General features: G+C 38.9%; 1 protein-coding gene across 7 annotated transcripts in view; it reads right to left on the reverse strand.

The window, feature by feature from the left end:
- The window catches only part of LOC140728911 (protein tyrosine phosphatase type IVA 3-like), a 142711-nt gene that overhangs the window by 11115 nt on the left and 113359 nt on the right, over window positions 1-18237 (reverse strand). For 5 of the 7 annotated variants that reach the window (XM_073048042.1, XM_073048027.1, XM_073048018.1 and 2 more), the window contains exons 2-3: window positions 7576-8116; window positions 5843-5935 (exon numbers count right to left, since the gene is read on the reverse strand). In XM_073048042.1, the coding sequence (XP_072904143.1) occupies window positions 5843-5935; window positions 7576-7680 (198 nt within the window). In that variant the 5' untranslated portion in view covers window positions 7681-8116. Of the gene's footprint in view, window positions 1-5842; window positions 5936-7575; window positions 8117-14863; window positions 14970-18237 lie in introns of all 7 variants that reach the window. The other 2 variants (XM_073048034.1, XM_073048050.1) reach the window with 2 other exon arrangements.

An 18237-nucleotide genomic window follows, 5' to 3' on the forward strand; every position in this document is an offset into this window, starting at 1 on the left:
GCAATGCGGCTCGAATGGCCCATTCTGCACTGTATTTCTAAATAAAGTTTTAAAAAAGTGAGCAGTTAAAGGATTGGGTAGCTTTTAAAAACCAACAAACGGCGACTAATAAAGGCCTGAAGAAGAGAAAACATGAAATGGGATGGTAAACTAGCCAGAAGTATCAGAGGACAGCAAAAGATGTTTCAGATATGTAAAAGAGAGGCAAAAGTGGATACTGAACCACCAGAAATGACACTGTAGAGGTAGACAAAGAAATGGCGAATGAATTTAATAAGTATATTGTGTCAGTTTTCACTGTGGAAGACACGAACAGTATGCCAGAAATTTGAGATTGTCAGGGTGCAGAAGTGAGCGTAGTTGCTATTACTAAGGAGAAGGGCTTGCGAAGCTGAAAGGTTTTGAAGGCAGACAAGTCACCTGGATCAGATGGACTACACTAAAGTTCTAAAAGAGGTAGCTGAAGAAATTGTGGAGGTATTAGTAATGATCTTTCAAGAATCACTGGATTCTGGAATGGTTTCAGAGGACTGGAAAATTGCAAATATCAATTGGTTGGGAAGAAGTCCATTATTAAGGATAAGGTTTCAGGGTACTTGAAAGCACGTGATAACAGGCCAAAGTCAGCATGGTTTCCTTAAGGGGGAATCTTGACTGACAAATATGTTGGAATTCTTTGAAGAAATTACAAGCAGGGTAGACAAAGGATTATTTGGATTTTCAGAAGGCCTCGGACGAGATGCCACACGAGGCTGCTTAAAAGGAGACTGTGGTATTACAGGAAAGATACTAGCATGGACAGAGGACCTGCTGATCAGCAGAAGGAAAACAGTGGGAACAGAGTGACCTTTCCTAGTTGGCTGTGGGTAACTAATGGTGTTCCGCGGGGGTCGGTGTAGGGACCGCTTCTTTACATCTTGTATGTCCATCATCAACAATCCTCACCAAACAGGCCATGCTCTATTCTCGCTACTGCCATCAGGTAGAAGGTACAAGTACCTCAGGACTTAGACCACCAGGTTCAAGAACAGTTACTATTCCTCAATCATCAGGCTCTTGAACAAATGAGGATAACTACATACATCTATTCATATATGTTCCCACAACCAGTGATCTCACTTTAAGGACTCTTTATCTCACTATTTCATGCTCTCATTATTTATTACTATTTATTTATATTTGCATTTGCACAGTTTGTTTCCCTCTATGTTCTTGCTCTTTCATCGATCCTGCTTATAATTACTATTCTATAGATTTGCTAAGTATGTCCCACAGGAAAAAGTATCTCAGGGTCATGTGTGGTGAGTTGTATGTACTCTAATGATAACTTTGACTTTGAACTTTGATGGAATGCACTGCAAGGGCAGTCGAATGTCACTGAAATCTATCAAATATTGAAAGGCCTAGATAGAGTGGAACTGGAGAGGATGTTTCCTATCTTTGGGGGAATCTAGGACCAAAAAGGGCCTAGAACAGCCTCAGAATAGAAGGACATTTATTTTGAACAGATACGAGAAGGAATTTCTTTAGCCAGAGGGTGGTGAATCTGTGGAATTCATTGCCACAAATGGCCGTGGAAACAAAGCCACCGGGTATATTTAAAACAGTGGCTGATAGGATCTTGATAAGTCAGAGCGTCAAAGGTTTTGGGAAGAAGTCAGAGGAATGAGGTTGAGAGAGATAATAAATCAGCCATGATGTAATGGCAGAGCAGACTCAAAGAGCAGAATCACCCATGTCTTATAATCAATGTACTAGCATGGATAGAAGAATGGCTGACAGGTAGTGGGGTAAAGGTGTCCTTTCCAGGATAGCTGCCAGTAACTATGGAGCCCTGCAGATGCTGAGACCACAACTTTTCATGATCTGGATGAATGGACTGATGGCACTACAACAAGTTTACACATAATACAAAGATAGGTGAAGGACTTAAGACAGTTTAGGAGAGCAGGGAAAATGTCAGAAGGAATACTGCACAGGGAAATGAGGGGTCACAAGGAAGAATAAAGGATGTTGACAATTTTCTAAATGAGGAGAGAACTCAAAATTTGGAGCCGCAAAGGGACTTGTGAGTCCTAGTGGAGAATTCCCTGAAGGTAAACTTGCAGATCGAGTCAGCCATAAAGGCGGCAAAATGTTAAACACAAGAGATTCTGCAGATGTTGGAAATCCTGAGCAACACACAAAATACTGGAGGAATTCCACAGGTCAGGCAACGTCTATGGAAATGAATCGGCAGTCTTTTTTTTTACAGACCAAGATCCTTTATCAGGATTAGTAAGGAACAGGGAAGATACCAGAAGGTGGGGGGGGGGGGGGGGGGGAGGGGAAGGACAAACTGGAAGGTAATAGGTGATGCCAGGTGGGTGGGGAGGGGCATCAAGTCATGAGATGGGAGGTGAAGATTGGAAAAGGCAAAGGATTGGAGAAGAAGGAATTTGATACGAGGAGTGTGGAACATGGGAGAAACGGAATGAGGAGAGACACCGAGGGAGGTGATAGGCAGGTAAGGAGAAGGGTAAGAGGCCAGAGTGTGGAATAGAAAAGGAAGGTGGGGGGGGGGGGGAAGGGAAAAAAGAAATTACCATAAGGAGAAATCGATGTTCATGACATCAGGTTGGAGGCTACCTACACGATATACAAGCTGCTGTTCCTCCAACCTGAGAGTGACCTTATTGTGGCAAAAGAGGATGCCACGAACCGACATGTCAGAACAGGAATAGGATAGGAATTAAAATGGTTGGCCACCAGAAATTCCACTTTTTGCGGATGGAGCAGAGGAACCACATCAGGAGTATGGGATACACTAGATGTCCCCAAGAGATTTGTAGCAGAAATGTTGCCTCACCAGGAAGGACCTTTTGGAGTCCTGAACGAAGGCGAGGGAGGAAGTGAATAGGCAGTTGTGAGCGTAACGTAACATAAAATATTAACATTCATTTTCAGAGCTCTAGAATATTAAATCAAGTATGTAATGCTGAGGAATTAAGACAGTTGTCAGAACAGATTTGGAACATTTTGAGCAATTTTGGAATTGTTGCCACAGAGGTTTTTGGAGGCCAAGCTACTGGGTTTATTTAAATGTAGATTGGTAATTTCTTGATTGGTGGGGGGGGGGGGGGGTTAAGAGTAATGTGGAAGAATGCAGAAGAATGAGATTGAAAAATAACTTGCCATGATTAAATGGCACAACAGATAGAATTCTACTTCTATATCTTACAGTCTAATTGAAGCCACAGGAAACTATTTATCTCCCCAGTAAAATTGTGAATCTACCATTTGAAAGTAGATACCCAAATAAATATATTAGCCACTGGAAACAAAATCTCACTACATCATAGAGATGTTATGCTCACATGCAACGTTAGCATTCATATCAAGAGGACCAGAATACAAAATCAAGGATGTAATGCTGAGGCTTTATAAGGCATTGGTGAGGCTTCACTTGGAGTATTGTGAGCAGTCTTGGGCCCTTTTTTTAAGACATCATGTGCTGGCATTGAAGAGGGTCCAGAAGAGGTTCATGAGAATGATCCCAGGAACGAAAAGGTTCATGTTTGAGGAGTGTGTGTTTGATGGCTGTGGGCCTGTATTCACTGGAGGTTAGAAGAATGAGAGAGGAATCTCATGAAAACCTATTGAATATTGAAAGCCCTAAATAGGGGTGGATATGGAGAGGATGTTTCCTACAGTGAGGGAGTCCAGCTCCAGATCAGAATAGAAAGACATCCCTTTACAACAGAGATGAAGAATTTCTTTAGCCAGAGGAGTTCACTGCCACAGATAGCTGTGGAGGCCAAGTCATTGGGTACATTTAAAGAGGAGATTGATAGGTTCTTAATTAGTAAGGACATTAAAGGTTACAGGGAGAAGGCAGGAGAATGAGGTTGAGAAGGATAATAAATCAGCCAAGATGTTATGGCAGAACAGACTCGATGAGATGAATGACTCAATTCTGCTCCAATGTCTTATGGCCTTAATTGCCTCATCACCCTGTGGTGCAATAGGTGATCGCAGGAAATTTACTTTCTTGTCAGATCGCTTGACAGCATGTTGAACTGAATTAACAATCTTGTGAGCTTTAAGTTTCTGCAGTAGTTATGAAAAATTGCCCATTGCTTTTTTAATACATGAAATGTTAAACGCCATCACACATTATATCCAAAAAGGCAGCAGATAATGTGAGAGTATTACAAATGCTTAGTTAATTGAGTAACATTTGTTACTGCCTTGCAAAACATGCATAATTCAAATGATTCTGTAGTTCAAGTAGATAATGGTTACTATTCTGATTTTACTAAACTTCACTAGAATTCTCAGCTAATTACAACAGCAACATTTGGTCTGTACTGAGTTATGCCCTCAGTTCACTTGACAAATTTCCTTTATTTGGCCATGAAAGCACTGCAAATGTAAAGGTTGAAGACTATTGGATAGATGTTAGGAAAACATACAAGGCCATTTAGTAACTAAATAGAAACTAATTAATATTTTGAAGCAAGTAAGAACTATAGCAAATATGCAAATTCAGACTTGCCAGTGTCAAATAATCCCATAAAACACTGAATGCTTTCCTTGGGACTGTTTCAACATAGTTCATTGGTGAAGAACAAGACTAAGAAACTTCATAATTCAAAATAAGCCTTGCAGAGCACAAGTGGCAGGACACCACTGTGAAAAACTTTCAGAACCTGTTATCATGAGATACTGTAAATATGTGGTAAGGCTCCAATAAAAGCAATTCATTGTGCTACTACTTTCACCAAATTACAGTGGAGTCAGTCAGGAAATACTATGCATTGCTAATGCATATCATTGGAATACAAGAGAAAACACTGTACTGATCACTTAATTTAACTAACTACAAAAACAAACCAATTTGAACATGGGTCAATTGCAAAGGTTTATACAACAGAAAACAGAAGAATGAATGCATTACACTGCAAATACTACAAGGAATAAAACCAATTTTTGTGCTAAGACAACTGTCACAATTATTGTCAAGGACATTATAATGTCAGGCAACAAAACTGTTCCACATCTAAAACCCTTCCTAACCAGACAACTTTTTTTAAACCTGCTACCAAGGCACTACAGAGTTTCAAAATGGCACAGCAAACTTGAATATGCTCCTAAATCAGTGAATTGAAGAATGTTTTCAGGTGTTGAAGTATATTCAAATAAGATTTCTTTTCTGTATATATTTGTTTTCAAGCACAGGAGTATAACTGACAAGATCAGCACTAAATGTACATTCCTAACCCGCCTTATGAAGGTGATATTGAGAGTGCCTCTCTCCCTCTTTCCATTTGCTGAGGAGTTGTGAAGAAATTCAAGATTATGTGATCATTAGGAAGTATCTCATTACAACTTGTGAAAGGAGGAAAGACTATTGATCAAGCTGCTGAACATCAGTGGACCAAGGACATGGCTCCAAGGAATCCCTGAGTGACGTCCTTGAGCTGGGATTAAGATATTTACAAATAGATAGAGCTAGGGTGTCTAAGATCTTTGTACAGTATCATACATTATGTTGCTCCAGTTATCAAACACTTAATACTACTGAGCTAATACAAAGCTAAGTACTCTTATTTCTGTTTACCAGCTACCTTCCTATTTGAATCAATACATAGTACTACATGCCAGGTTGTTGCTTGATTGGTCTCTGTGAGAACTTTCTCAATTTAGACATCAATATCTATAGGAATGTGGCTTTTGAGAAACCTCATGTGTTCGCAAGAGTAAGCCATTGCTTACTCTGAACTGGTTTTTGACTTTCACTTGTAAAAATTCACATTATTGTTTTAAACTTCCATTTAGTAAAGTAAAAAGCATTACTTACTATTACTACAATGCCCTCACTCTCCAGTGGCCTCTTATCATATGTGGTATCACATACTCTCACAAGGGTTGTTACACCATACTTCTGTAGCTCCTAAGGATGGAAAAACATAAGCAACTCACTATTTAAGAATTATAACTGATAAAACATTTTGGGTGATGAAAGAAATCATGGAATCTACATTGTTTTCCCATTTATGATCTTATGGAATTGAAGCCCAGATCTTTGTGGCTTTGGATTTTCATATAAGCTCTATGGACTCACATGAAATAGATACTCTCCCAGGAAATCAGGGTCTATGAAATCTGTAAGCTCTTAATTTGGCCATTGCTGTTGCATGATAGTAGCTTAAAATAAGAAAATGTTTTATTTATTTTTGAAGTTAATAAAGCATTCCTGATTTACAGCAAGTATTAAAAGGACCCACAAGGGCCAATCAACCCTTTGGCCTGTACATGCTTTGCAGATGTCTACAAACAATTGAAAAAAAACTAACCACAAACAAGCCCACCCATGGCTGGTTGCTCAAATACCCTGATTTGAATTCTTTTACCCAGATTGGCACCCAATAGTTGCTGACAGATAATTGACTATACCATTGTTCTCCTGTTTGTCCTTTGATAATACAACTTCCATGAATTGGAAACTCATTTCGAACATTTGCTTGTTTTTCATCTACAGGGCTCCTAGCTTCCAAACACCATCTGCAGTTCTGGCCTCCAACTCTAATTTCCTCATCAACAATGCTTCCAGCTAGCTGTGAATAAATTAAGCTCTAGAATTTGGTCAGATACCTCAGTTTCTCTTCCTTAGATTTAATTAATCTTGAAATTGTTCAACTGGAAATAAAAATTCCATATCCAACATGATCCATGTGATCTTAAAATCAGCAATAAAAAGAGATCAATAATAAAAAAAGAAAAATCATGTTTTAAGAGTTGCTTAATTGGAAAATTACTACTACAAAATACCCAATCTCTGACCTGCTCTACTATATGTAACATCTACCGTAAGTAGATCAAATTTCTAATTATGGTCTTGGCAATGGAAAGGCAAAAAGGAATTATAAAATTATGCACAAACAGAATAAGATAGAAAACTAATAACTTCTCTATCCCTTTCTATCCATTAAAATCTTCTGCAAAGTCTAATCAAGAGTAAGATAACTAATATAGCAGATGGCTTTAATTTCAAAATTTCCAATTCAAAACTAAATCTGTCTGGAAATCAGTTCAATGAATTATTAAACCTGAAATTTCCCTTTCAGAAATAAAATAAAATTGAGAACCAAGAGCAGCAGCAGGCTTTTCCTTTGCAGATATATAACACATGGGTTATGAAATCATGGAATTATGTTAAATGCCTAGGGTAGAGCTTAAATTAGGATTTGAGGCTTGATAGATTATTGAAAAAAATGGAACTAGATAAAAGTGAGAAAGAAATAATCTAGACTATTTGGATCAGTCTATTTCATTAATGTAATTATTAATAATTAAAAATTCAGTCTTCCTATGAATATTCATCACTTTCTTTACCACTGATGCCTAGGATCTTATATCACGCAAAATTTTTCACAGATGTTAACAGTATGCGTTGGATATCTCAAATCAAAAACAGCAGGCATCAACATAGTAGGTTTGTTTGCCAATCACATTTAGATTCATTTTGAACATCCATTAGCTAACCATTCAAACACTAAACTGCAAACATTATGTTTAGTTTTAATGACTCACCTCTATAAATGCGCCCAATGTGGCATTTGTAGGATTGTGGGTGATGAGAAATCTCATGTGTTTATAAGAAACTTCCACAGGTGCAGGGCGATTCATGCGGGCCATGGGGATGGAACCAGTGGCACAGAAGGTGGTTAATAGTGGCTGTAAATGATCAGAATATCTCCAAACTAATTTCTGTGTACTGTCTTCATAGGATTGTAGGTTTCTTTTTGCAGCAAGCAAATCAAATATTCTTCTTTAAATTGTTTATAAAATTGGTCTCTACTTCTTCTACGCTCTCCTTCAAACTATAAATGCATCTACGTTCAACAGTTCAGTCACCCCATTTGGAGATACATTGCAAAGCAATAAGAATACAACTGGAGATACCAAACAGGTTAAGTCTGTTATCTCTTGGATACTTTTTACTCAAATTTGGTGGCTGGCAGGTTCCTCCTTAGATTTACTTGTCTGCAAAGATGTTATGTTGTGCTGGGCAATAGCCACTGCTGTTTCTCACAAACTCCATAAAAGTGTGCCGAAAGGAGCTGTTGAACCACTGAAAAAAAGAAGAGATAGCTATTTGAGAGCTGCATTGCTAAAAATGCTGAAGTACAATATTGTCTGGAATGATACTCCTGTAGAAGAGCAAAATTGATAGCTTTGATCTCATTTCACCATTTGATCACTGACCAGTAAATGTATCTGCCTTATTTACTGATGAGCTGCATGTAAAATGTCATATGACTAATATTTATTGTTTTCAAAATACTCTAACTCAGCAGTATTCAAAATAAACAGTGTGATGTATGAAATATCAGTGCTGGCCCCTCAGTTATAATACATGCCTGCTAAACAAAATAACACCTTTCTTTTTGCTTTTCATGTTTTTCTACTAATAAAGCTAACCATCTTATACTTCCTGCACCTTTCTGCTAGGCTATATGAACACAGCCTCATGTATTCAGTCTTGATATTTATTAGCTTGACTACAAAGGGTGATTAAGATATGAATAGAATTTAAAATTAAAAACCTGTTAGTTTTTTATTAATATTCTGACTCATATGCTTGGTAATAATAGGATAAAACCTTCAAGAACAAAACTTCTTCAGATTCAAAACAGACATGGATCCATATCTTTTGAGTGCTGCCAAATCAAAGTTTCGAAATAATATTACAGTAATTACTCCTCACTGAAGGGATGCCAAGGCAGCTTTGACTTTAAGTTACTACATACATAAATATCATAGATTACGCATTCAGTATGAATTAAAATACCTGAATAATTCTTATGTAGAAAGTGACATATACTTTATATTGCCATCCATACTATTTTCAATACAGCACAAGTGAGATAAAGTGGAAAAAAAAATCACTGTTTCAAAAAAAAAAATATGAACAACCTGGATCACCACAAAAGAACTTTAACATACCTCAGCAATACCAGTTTTCATTTAACTTCCTTCCAATAAATGCTCCATTTTAAAATTGAACCACAGGGCACAGACGGAAGCCATTCCATCCATTGAGTTTCTGCCAGTTTCATTTTCTTACTTCTATAATTCCACATCCCTGTAACTTCCTTCAAATACAATGCCAATTCTGTTTCTGACAGCTATTACTAAATGTACTTGCATTACTCAGATTTTTTCCCAGTGACTATTCAGGTTTTATTGACGATCATAATTATTCTTTTGTTCCTGGGTATCTACTCTTTTAGCCACTAAAAACAATTTTGCTATGACAAATCCTTCATGATTTTAAGATAACCAATATGACAGGGGGATGGGAACCAGCATGGTCAAACTGAGGATGAGCCAGCAGGTTTACAAGTAGATAATGGGTACAACATGAATGTAAGGAAGGACAAGTCAATGATTGAGTACAAATGCAGACAGAGCAAAGAGTTAAATTGTACCACAGCAGCAAAATTCAAAACAGCGAAGAATGCAGGACTGAAGGAGCTGTATTTCAATGCATGTAGCATTCGGAATAAGGTGGATGAACTCATGGCGCAAGTAGAGATTGGTTGGCATGATGTTGTGGGCATCACTGAGTCATGGCTGAAAGAAGGCTGTAATTGGGAGCTTAACGTCAAAGGATATACTTTGCATTTAAAGGACAGGCAGGAAGGCATAGGTGGTGGTGTGGCTCTGTTAGCAAGAGATGGAATTACATCTTCAAAACGAGATGACATAAGGTCAGAAAATGCTGAATCTTTGTCGGTGGAGTTAAGAAACTGCAAGGGTAAAAAAACCATTCTGGGAATCATATATAAGCCTCCAAATAGCAGCCAAGATGTGGGGTTGAGATTGCAAAGTGAGCTGGAAAAGGCATGCAATAAGGGTAACATCACAATTGTAATGGGGGACTTCAATATGAAAGGGGAATGCAAAAATCAGGTTGGTGTCAGATCGCAAGAGAGGGAATTTGGTGAATGCCTACGAGATGGCTTTCTTGTGCTTGAACCTACTAGGAGAAAGGCCATCTTTGGGTGTTGTGTAATAATCCAGATCATATCAGGGAGCTTAATGTAAAGGAACCCTTAGGGGAACAGTGATCATATTATGATTGAATTTATACTGCAATTTGAGAGCAAGAAGCACAAGACACATGTATCAGTATCGGAATGGAATAAAGGAAATTACAGAGGCATGAGAGAAGAGCTTGCCCAGGTGGACTGAAGGAGGATACTGGATGGCAGAGCAGAGATGACTGAAGTTTCTAGGAACAGTTCATAAGGCGGAAGATAGACATGTCCCACAGAAGAAGTTGTTTTCAAATGACAGGGGTAGGTAACAGTGACTAACAAGGGAAATCAAGGACTGCATAAAACCCAAGGAAAGATCATATAAGGTAGCAAAAGTGAGTGGGAAGTTGGATGATTTGGAAGCTTTAAAAGGGAGGTGAGAGTTTATATTGAACTACTGGAACATGAAGCTGGTGAGGTAGTAATGGGAAACAAAGAAATGGCAGATGAACTTAATGAGTGCTTTGCATCAATTCTCACTGTGGAAGACACTAGTGGTGTGCTAGAGGTCTGTGAGTGCCATTGCTATTATAAAGGAAAAAGTACTAGGAAGCTCAAAGGTCTTAAGGTGGATAAGTCACCTGGACCAGATGGACTATACCCCTTAGTCCTGAGAGAGGTTGCTGAAGAGATAACAGATACATTGGTCATGATCTTTCAAGAATCACTTAATTCTGGCCTTGTCCTGGAGGACTGGATAATTGCAAATGTTACTCCACTCTTCAAGAAGGGAGGAAGGCAAAAGAAAGGAAATTATAGGCCAGTTAGCCTAACCTCAGTGGTTGGGAAAGTGCAAGAGTCTATTATTAAGGATGAGTTTTGAGGTACTTGGAGACTAATGATAAAATAAGTCAACAGTCAGCATGGTTTCTGTAAAGGGAAGTCATGCCTGACAGATATGTTAGAGTTCTTCGAGAAGGAAACAAGCAGGGTGGAAAAAGGAGAGGCAGTGGATGCAATTGGATTTTCAGAAGGCATTTGATAAAATCCTATGGCATTACAGGAAAGATACTGGCATGGAGAGATGAATGGCTGACAGACAGGAGACAGTGAGTGGGAATAAAAGGGGCTTCTTCTGATTGGCTGTCAGTGGTGTTTCTCAGGGGTCAGTTTTGGGACTACTTTCACATTGTTTGTCAATGATTTAGATAATGGAATTGATGACTGTGGCAAAGTTTGAAGATGATATGAAGATAGGTGGAGGGGTAGATAGTGCTGAGGATTCAATGATATTGAAGCAGGACAACAAATTGGAAGAATGGGCAAAAAAGTGGCAGATGGAATACAGTGTTGAGAAATGTATGATAATGCATTTTGGTAAAAGGAACAATAATGTGGACTATCTAAATGGTGAGAAAATTCAAATACCAGAGGTCCAGAGGGACTTGAGTTCTTGTGCGGGACTCCCAGAAGGTTAATTTATAGGTTGAGTCTATGGTAAAGAAGGCAAATGCAACGTTGGCATTTATTTCAATGGGAATATAAAAGCAAGATAATGCTGAGGCTTTATAAGACACTACTCATGCTGCACTTGGAGTATTATCATCAGTTTTGGGCCCCATATCTCAAAAGGATGTGTTGTCATTGGAGAGAGTCCAGAGGAGGTTCATGAGGATGATTCTGCGAATGGACAGGTTAACATATGAGGAGTGTTTGGCAGCTTTGGGCCTGTACTCACTGGAATTTAGAAGACTGTGTGGGCACATTAGAATGACTAGATTAGATATGGACAGGATGTTACCTATAGTGGGGGGTTTCCAGAACTAAAGAGCATAGCCTCAAAATTGAGGGATGATCTTTTAAAACAGAGGTAAGGAGAATTTTTTTTAGCTAGAGAGCAGTGAATCTGTGGAAAGCTCTGCCACAGAGTGTGATATATTTAAGACGGAAGTTAATGGTTTCCTGATTGGTCAGGGAATCAAATGATATAGCGAGAAGGAAGGTGTATGGGGTTGTGTGGGATCTGGGATCAGCCATGATGGTACAGCAGAGCAGACTCAATGGGCTAAATGGCCTAATTCTGTTCCTATACCTTATAGTCTAAATCGCTTCTCAATCTTCTCTACTTTGAGAGCCACCCAAATTGCTGCAGATTAGCTACTTAGCTGCAATCCTTTATTCCTGGAAAGGAAAACCTTTATCACCCACTCCAAACCCTGTAGTGCCTAAAATGTATAATAACAATGGCCAAGTTAGCATCTAATGATTAGAAAATTAGAAAACTTTATGACTGACATATTTATGTGCATTGTATTTCACCTGTGATTATCTGCCCATTAAACAAACCCATGTCCCTTTGAAGCCTACAAGAAGGTAGTAGATACAGTCTAGTCTACTACGAGTAAAGCCCTCCTTAGAACTGAGCACATGGAGCGACGTCATTGGAAAGCAGCATCCATCATCAAGGACCCCCCAATATCCAGTTAGTACAGGAGAATCAGGACCCTTACCACCAGGTTGAGGAATATTTATTACAGGTGTCCCCGCTTTACGAATGTTCCCTTTACACTACTTCACTTTTATAAAAGACCTAATTAGTAACCTGTTTTCGCATTACAAAGAGGATTTTCACTTTTACGAAATTTTTTCCCATATAAATTAATGGTTCTTCGCTTTAAGCCATTTTGGCTTAAGAAAGGTTTCATAAGAATGCTCTATCTTTGTAAGGGGGGGGGAGACACCTGTACCTCTCAACCACCAAGCTCTTAAACCAAAAGTGTTAACTTCACTGATCTTCATTCATCCCATCATTAAATTGTTCCCACAACCTAGGACTCACCTTCAAGGACTTCCATCTCACAGCCACGATATTTATTGCTTATTAAATTTTTATTATTCCTTCCCTCCCCCCCCTCTTTCTTTCTGTACTTGCAGTTTGTTGATTTTTTTCGTTAGCGGTTGTTGTCTTCCTACTGGGTGCAGTCTTGCATTGGTTCTATTGTGCTTCTTGTACTTATTGCAATTGCCCTCAAGAAAATGAATGTCAGGGTTGTATATGTTGACATATGTACTTTGATAATAAATTTATTTTGAACTTAAGTATATTACTATTCTAAATAATCATTTCTCTTCCCAAGTTTGTGTCATAATAAAATTTTGAAATTGTGCCTTGTACATCACAATTCGTGACACTGACAATAAACAAAAAAGAAAGCAGCGATTTCAGCTAAAATCTGGGGAACTACCTCCTATTTAATTGAAAAACAGTCTCCCCCCGCAAGGGATTTCCATCCATCATAGATATTTATATTGCTGTCAATACCACATATTATTCCACGGCCTTCAATAATTCCAGCAGCCAAATCTGTGGTACTTTATCCAAGTTTAAATGCATATCAACTGTATCCTCATTTCGCTCAACAACTTGGGCTGCCAGAGCTGGATGAGATGACTTTACCCATCTACTTTAGTTTTTATGGCTTGGCTTATACAAAAATATTTACCAGTCCATTACTGGTATAATATCAGAGGTTAAGTTATTAGATTATTATCCAAATGCACTCTTCTGATCCCCAGACATTCCCAGAACAGTAGGAAATTTGAATTCACAAATGCAAATTTAGAAATATTAAGATAGTATCAGAAAAGATGACAAAACTACCAGAGTCCTAAATTCCCCCTGTTTTAAGGAAAGAAGTCTACCATCCTTATCTGATCTGGCCTTTAGATCCACCAATCTGATTGATTTAAATTACACTTTTATGGGGGGAACTACGACATTTATTGCTCATACTATTATTTTTAAAACAAAACTGATCATAAATACAGTCATAATGATGACAGAAAATAAATATACAAGAGGAAGTAAATTTGGTTCACATTTATTCCCAAGGACCACATTATGTTTTCGACCATAATGCTCCAGTAGAACTTTCATTTAGATGCTTTAGTAAAGGGAAAAATCTCTTCTGGAGATAAATGTACAGTACATGGCTGGGGTGAACAGAAGTCATTCCATACAACAACACTGTCATTTGTTTCTTTCAGCTGCTGTGCTGCATGGAAGGGGCTGTTCTTCCAAAAGTTGCTATTCCAATCAAAAAAGTCCATTGCTCTGCTGAACAAATACAGATTTATGACCTTGAGGTGCAACACTTGGAAAACTGCTAGAAATACGCAGGTTGCTGCTTGCAGTGGTGAGGATAAGGCGGCTTGTTTAGCCTTGTTTTTCCCACCAAAATGCTGCTTATTTTTAATTCACTGGACCAAACACCATCAACTTTTATTAGACTTCATAAAATGTCATCAAGCAATAAGATGGTGATGATAAGTGGTGACTTTTTCACGCAGCTCTGACGGGGATCATGAAATATATCCTTTTAGGATTACTACAACTGAAATCCACAGTCACAGCCATGGGAACTTCAGTAAGCAAAATAGTCTTAGATGTTTAAAAAAAAATCTATCTTTACTTAAACTCAGCAGATTCCTGACTGCATTTTCCCTTTAATTAAACTGAAGTGCAGAAGAGGAGCAGGTCTGCAGGTATGTTTGGAATGTAAAGGTCTTAGACCCCCACTTCCAACTATACTGTTGGCAAATGTACAGTCTCTGGAAAATAAAACTGAAGACCCCAGAGCAAGATTGCATCAGGGACTACTGTGTATTTTGCTTCACCCCTACCATTTTGGATGCAGTGCTGCAACCTGATGGCTTCACCATTCTCTGCAATGACAGAACAACTAATACTTTTAAAAATAGAGGAGATGGAGTATTCTTTATGACAAAGTCATCATGCTGCAAAGGCATGGCGACTCCGGCTCAATCCTGCTCACCTGACCTGGAACATCTGCTAAGTGTCACCCATTTTATCTGCTGAGGGAGCTTTCTGCTGCCATCCTGGTAATGGTGTACAGTCCATCTCTGGCCAATGACAGGCAGCTATTGAAGGAGCAAAACACCATGATCAGCAGGCACAAAACAACGCAATCAGAGGTGTTCCCTACCATTACGAGTGATTTCAACCAGGCCAGCTTGAAGGAGTCCCTGAACAACTAAGACCAACATATCACCCGTGCAACCAGAGAATCAACACACTTGACCACTGTTAAACCACTATCAAGAACGTTTACTTTGTCATTCCACACTTGCACTCAGAAAGTTCTATCACCTGGCTGTACTTCTACTCCTGGCATATAGGCAGAGACTAATGACCACAGCACCAGTGGTGGTGTATGGTCAAGGGAGGCAGATGAAAGCTGAGTCGGTGGACTGGACAATATTCAGGGATTCACCTTTGAATCTGAATGAATACTCCACAATTGTCACCAACTTCATCAAGACATATGCAGACGAGTCTGTGCCTTTGAGAACAAACCAGATGTATTCAAACCAAAAACTGTGGATGAACCAGGATATTTGTTGTCTGCTGAGGGCTAGATTTGTGGCATTCAAGAACAACAGTCCAGAACTATACAAGTAGTACAGATATGACCTACAGAAGGGTTTAAGGGCGAAAGAACAATATCCAGTTGACGTTTGAGATGGAATCAGATGCACATCAGCTCTAGCAGGGTTTGCAGGTCATTACTTCCTACAAGGTGAAACCCAACCCAAGACCGTAAGGCACAGCATCAGAATTATAGACTATTTGGTCCATCAAGCCTGCTGTGACATTCCATTAAGGCTGATTTATTATCTCTCTCAACCCCATTCTCCTCCCTTCATCCCATAATCTTTGACACCCTGACTAATCAAGAACCTATTTACCTCTGCTTTAAAAATACCCAATGACTCAACCTTTACAGCAATGAATTCCAAGGATTCACTACTCTCTGGCAAAAGAAATTCCTCATCTATGTTATGAATTGAGATACCACTATTCTGAGGCTGCACCTGCTGATTCAAGCCTCACCGACTATAGGAAACATCCTCTCCACATCCACTCTGACTAGGCTTTTCAATATTTGATAGGCTTCAATAAGATTCCACCCCCACCACCCCATCCCCAATTCTTTTAAACTCCAGTGAGTACAGGCCTAGCGCTATTAAATACACATGTTAACCTTTTCATTTCTGGAATCATTCTTGTGGATCTCCTCCAAACCCTCTTCAATGCCAGCATATCCCTTTTTAGATAAGGAGCCCGAAACTGCTCATAATACACAAAGTGCTGTCTGACCAATGCCTTATAAAGCCTCTGCATTACATCCTTGCTCTTATATTCTAGCACTTTTGAATGAACGCTAACATTGCATTTGCCTTCGTTACTGCTGACTCTACATCTCTGACTTTTGAATTTTCTCCCCATTTAGAAAATGGTCTATGTCTTTATTCCTACTAAAGTGCATGACCATATACTTCCCCTATACTACATTCCATCTGCCACTTTTGTCTATTCTTCCAATCCAAGTCCTTTGCAGATTCCCTACTTCCTCAATACTATCTGCCTTCCACATATTTTTGTATAATCTTCAAAATTCACCATTGGCTGCCAATCGGAAAAGGCCTGCTTCACTCTCACTCTTTCCCCCCCACCAGTAAGCCAATCTTCTATCAATGCTGACTCATCTTTTTCTCTCCAGTCCTGATGAAGGGTCTTGGCCCGAAACAGCGACTGTATTCTTTTCCATAGATGCTGCTGAGTTCATCCAACATTGTGTGTTGCTTGGATTTCCAGCATCTGGAGATTTTTTCTTGTTCTATCCATGCTAGTATCTTTCCTGCAACACCATGCGCTGTTATCTTGTTAAGCAGCCTCATGTGTGGCACCTTGTCAAAGGCCTTCTGTAAACATTATCCACTGACTCTTTGTCTATCCCGCCTGTTATTTTCTCAGAATTCCAACGGATTTGTCAGGCAAGTTCCTCCTTAACGAAGCCATACTGATTTTGGCCTATTTTATCAAGTGTCTCTTAATTCCCTGGAACCTCATCGGTAATAAGGCTTTAATATCTTCCTAACCAATTGATATTTCTAATTTTTCAGTCCTTTGGAACCATTCCAGAAGCTAGATATTCTTGAAAGAGCATAACTAATGGCTCCAGAATCTCTTCTGCTACCTTTCAGAACCCTGGAGTTAGTCCATGTGCTCCAAGTGACTTATCTACCTTCAGGGCCTTCAGCCACCCAAGCATCTGCTCCTTAGTAATAGTAACTTCGCTTACTTCTGTCCTCAACACTCTTGTATTTTTGCCATTTTGCTAGTATCTTTTGATTTGCACAAAATACTTATTAAGTTTGTCTGCCATTACTACCTATCGAGTGTCATTTTCTATTGGTCCTATATCTACCCTTGCCTCTCATTTACTTTTCGTATCTGAAAAAAAAACTTTTGATATCCTCTTTGATATTGTTGGCTAGCTGACCTTCATATTTCCTCTTTTCTCTCCTTATGGCTTTTTTAAGTTGCATTCTGTTGGTTTTTAAAAGTTTCCCAAACCTCAAAGTTGCCACTAATTTATGCCTTCACCTTTACTCTTCAGCTGTCTTTCACTTCCCTTGTCAGACATGGATGCCTTATCCTCCGTTTAGAGTACTTCTTCATTTTTGGGATCTATCTATCCGATGTCTTCTGAATTGGCTCCAAAAGGAGCCAACTGCTGTTGTGCTGTCATCTCTGCTCATGTCCCCTTTCAAACAATGTTGGCTAGCTCCTGTCCTATGCCTCTAATTCCCTTTGCTGATACAGTACATCTAGCTATCTTCTGCCTCTTAAACTGCAAGGTAAATTCTATCATATTATGATTACTGTCTCTTACAGGTTTTTTTTTTACCTTAAACTGCTTAATCAAATCTGGTTCATTATACAAAATCCAATCCAGAATTACCTTTCCCCTACTGGGTTCAACTGCAAGCTACAAAACTGTATTTTAAAAAGCCAGATTAAAATTTGTAGGCATTCTACAAATTCCATCTTTTGGGAACCAGCACCAACCTAATTTTCCCAATCTGTCTATTAAAATCCCCCCAATAATTATCGTAGCATTGCCCTTTTTACATGTCTTTTCCATCTCCTGTTATAATTTGTACCCCACATACTGGCTACTGTTTAGAGGTCTGTAAATAACTCTGATCAGTATTTATTTATCCTTGCAGTTTCTTAACTCTATCCACAAGGACTGTACACTTTCCCATTCTATGTCACCTCTTTCTAAGGATTTGACTTCATTTTTTTAAACCAGCAAAGACACCACCATCTCTGTCTGCC

Source organism: Hemitrygon akajei, chromosome 1 (assembly GCF_048418815.1).
Source record: "Hemitrygon akajei chromosome 1, sHemAka1.3, whole genome shotgun sequence".
NCBI lineage: Eukaryota > Metazoa > Chordata > Chondrichthyes > Myliobatiformes > Dasyatidae > Hemitrygon > Hemitrygon akajei.